At 37.4% G+C, this 3531-nt stretch overlaps 1 protein-coding gene across 1 annotated transcript in view; it reads right to left on the reverse strand.

Moving 5' to 3' along the window:
• The window catches only part of CSNK1G3 (casein kinase 1 gamma 3), a 157676-nt gene that overhangs the window by 69778 nt on the left and 84367 nt on the right, over positions 1-3531 (reverse strand). Inside the window, exon 5 of the mRNA XM_007942225.1 lies at positions 2608-2842. Within this exon, the coding sequence (XP_007940416.1) occupies positions 2608-2842 (235 nt within the window). The remainder of the gene's footprint in view (positions 1-2607; positions 2843-3531) is intronic.

Below are 3531 nucleotides of genomic sequence, written 5' to 3' on the forward strand. Positions count from 1 at the left end.
TTGTGGTAAACTGTGGTCAATGTCATGAGACAAAGTATATGTGAACTGCTGTATGGAAAGTGAATTTGCTCTGTAAATCTTCACCCAAATCAAAATTTAAGAAAGGAAAAGGAAAAAAAAAAATCTGATATTAAACCAGCATTTATGGACTGCTTACTATGTATTTCAATAATGCATCTTCATAAGAACCCTGTATCGTTCATATTATTTTTACTCATTTCACAAATAAGAAACTCATTAAAAGATAAGTTATTTGCCCAAGCTCACGAAGCCAGTACAGAGTTAAACGAGGATTAGAAGCCAGATCTGCCTATCTCTGCGTTATGTGTTGTTAGCATTATGCGTAATAGGCAAGCTGCTATTTCCCTGGCTAGTCATATCAGAAAGCAATAGTCTCAATCAGAATTTTTCATATGTACTTAATTCAGGAAAAAATTAGGCATTCTAGCCAACAAACATATGAAGAAATGCTCATGATCACAAACCATTAGAGAGATGCAAATCAAGACAAAGAGATACCTCTTGTCCCAGCACTAGTAACAAAGTTCAACAAGACAGAAAATAACAAGTGCTGGTGAGGATGCAGAGAGATTGGGACTCTCATACACTGCTGGTGGGACTGTCAAATGATAAAATCACTGTGGAAAGCAGCATGGCGATTCCTTAAAAAGTTGGAATTAGAAATACCATTTGATGCAGCAATCCTATTACTAGGTATACATCCTAAAGAAGTGAGAACCAGGACAAGAACTGATACATGCACACCCATGTTCATCGCAGCACTATTTACAGTAGCCAAAAGATGGAAACAACCTAGGTGCCCATCAACAAAAGAACAGATAACCAAACTATGGTACATACACACAATGGAATACTATGCAACCTAAAGAATAATGTACAATTAGCAAAACACCACATAATGTGGATGAACTTGGAGGACATTATGCTGAGTGAAATAAGTCAATCACAGAAGGACAAATATTTTATTAGACCATTATTATAAAAAGTCAAGGAAAGGTTTATGTATGGAAGGAAATTTTCTTTGTTGGTTACCAGGGTTGGGAGGGGATGCAAGGGGAGGGAACACTGTTAGATAGATAGAGACAAGTATTAATTTGGGTGAAGAGAAGGGTAACATACCAAATGTAAGTGATCAACACGGTGGCAATGAGGGAAGAGTAAGACACAGAGAGGTGCATGGAAGGTACACACAACAAAGATGAACCCTTTTTCACATATAGTACTATGTTCTCAGTGATGGCAAACATTGATAGATGTTTGGTGGAGAGATGGGTGGACAGGCTGAACAATTAGGTATGTCTATGCAGGGGGGGTGTGTGCCCAAGACCATGTATAGGGTTGGAAGACAATGTTTCTACAAGTGTATTTGTATGTGCTGTAAGAATTTCCAGGTATACAGTATAGCTGACAAGGGGCAAGGTTATAGTCATTTCTTGGTCACAGCCAGCTACCCAGAGGGAGTTGAGTAGTTAGACCTGTGGGCTCAGGACTATAGTCACAGGGGACATCAAGCACAATTGGCATAACTTATTACACAAAAACATTGTTCTACATCCTACTTCGGCGAGTAGCGACTGGGATCTTAAAAGCTTGCAAGCAGCCATCTAGATGCAATGATGGGTCTCTCCTCATCCAGAGCAAACAAGAATGAAGAAAACCAAAGACACATGGGAACAATTAGTCCAAGGGACTGGTACACCATGTGATCCTCAACCTATATGACTATGAGACCAGAAAAACTAGATGGTCCCCAGCTACGACTGTCAACCACTCAGAGGGGGATCTCTGTAGGAGATCTTGGATGGAGTGGGTAAACAATGAAAACAAAACTCAAAATCCTTAAAAAAAAGGGGGGGGGGCTCAGATTTGCTGGTCTGATAGCACCTGATGGAACCTCTGAGACTATGGCCTCTAACTGCCCCTAAGGTCTAGAACTGAACCCACTCCTGTGGCTTCCAGCCAAACAAAAGACAGGCATATGAGCTGAATATTTACATTAGGTAGATATACTCCTTGGAGAGATCAATCATTGGAGAATAGACAGGCTGTAGGCACAGAGAGACAGCTCAGGTTACAGGAGTGCATGAGAGGGAAGGATACAGGGAAGAGGTAACTATGGGGAGGGGTAACTAAGTGGGAGGGGAGCTGTTGCATGGTGGGAAATTGCAGTCAATGTCATAAGACAAAGTGTATGTGAGCTGCTATAGGGAAAGTTAATTTGCTCTATAAACTTTCACCCAAATCACAATAAAAAGTTTTTTTTTTTTTTAAATTAGGCATTCTTTCACATTCTTCAATAGAAATAATTAAATGTGTCAACTCAACTGTAGGAAAGTTGAAAATTTCAAGTTATATTTTTTAAAAAAAGTAGTCAATTTAAGGATGGTTATCATTCACTTACTCTAGAGCTACTCATTTTAGAGGTTTACTAAAATATAAGCGAAAAAAATTTCAAGCTAGATGTGATAAAAATTACAATACAAGCAACTGTAATCTGACAAATTGAACAATAATAAAAAATGAAAACTCAAACTGTTAGCATAGTTAATGAATTCAAACTTTTATACTTACAGAAAGAACACATACCTTTTCCTAAATGTGTGTTTATGCTCATGTATCTAGCTGTTCCAGTAAGACTCTTGTGTTCTCTGTAAGGTATATGTTTCTTTGTCTCTGGATCAATATATTCCTTTGCCAAACCAAAATCTATAATATGAATAACTTGCTGAGTTTTATTTCCTGGTCGTCCTATTAAGAAATTCTCAGGTTTTACATCTCTGTATATCAAGTTCTTCGAATGGACATATTCCATACGAGAAATCTTGATTCAAGAAAGAAAAGAAGAGAAATTTCATTTTAGGTTTTAAATAGCCTAAGAAAGCATGATAGAAGAAAGACAGAATTTTTACAATGAAAACATAAAAAAGAAAACTAATCGGAAGTTATTTCCATTTTTTAAAAGTAACATATCAGTCTATACTTTCTCAAATATATATCTAATTATGACTAAAAATTTATGCCTTTACTGGTTGCATAGTGCCTAAGGCATCTGACTGCTAAGCAGAAGGCTGGTGGCTCAAACCCACCAGCCACTTCTTGGAAGGAAGACTGGGCAATCTACTTCCATAGATACCGCCTAGAAAACCCAAGGAAGGGGCTCTATGAGTCAGATCTGACTGGATGGCAGTGAGTTTGGTTTAGTTTGAGATATCATGGCTACTGATATATGAAAGTGTTCAAATTTTGTAAATTATTTTCATATTAGTAAATGCAATTCAACCAATACTTTTGATTGATTACAATTACCATTATATAATGTCAAAAAAGTTTTACCGATATAAAATCTGGGACCTCAAAAATGTGAACAGACATCCATAACATAATTTATTCTTCCTTATCAGTTCAATAAACAAGCAACTTTCATAACTACATTGTTGTTGTTGTTGTTGTTATGTGCCATCGAGTCGGCCCCGACTCATAGCGACCCCCTCCTTGGGTTTCCGAGGCAGT

The sequence above is a fragment of the Orycteropus afer genome, unplaced genomic scaffold (genome assembly GCF_000298275.1).
Source record: "Orycteropus afer afer isolate SDZICR_OR568_19922 unplaced genomic scaffold, OryAfe1.0 scaffold00086, whole genome shotgun sequence".
NCBI classification, from domain to species: Eukaryota; Metazoa; Chordata; class Mammalia; order Tubulidentata; family Orycteropodidae; genus Orycteropus; species Orycteropus afer.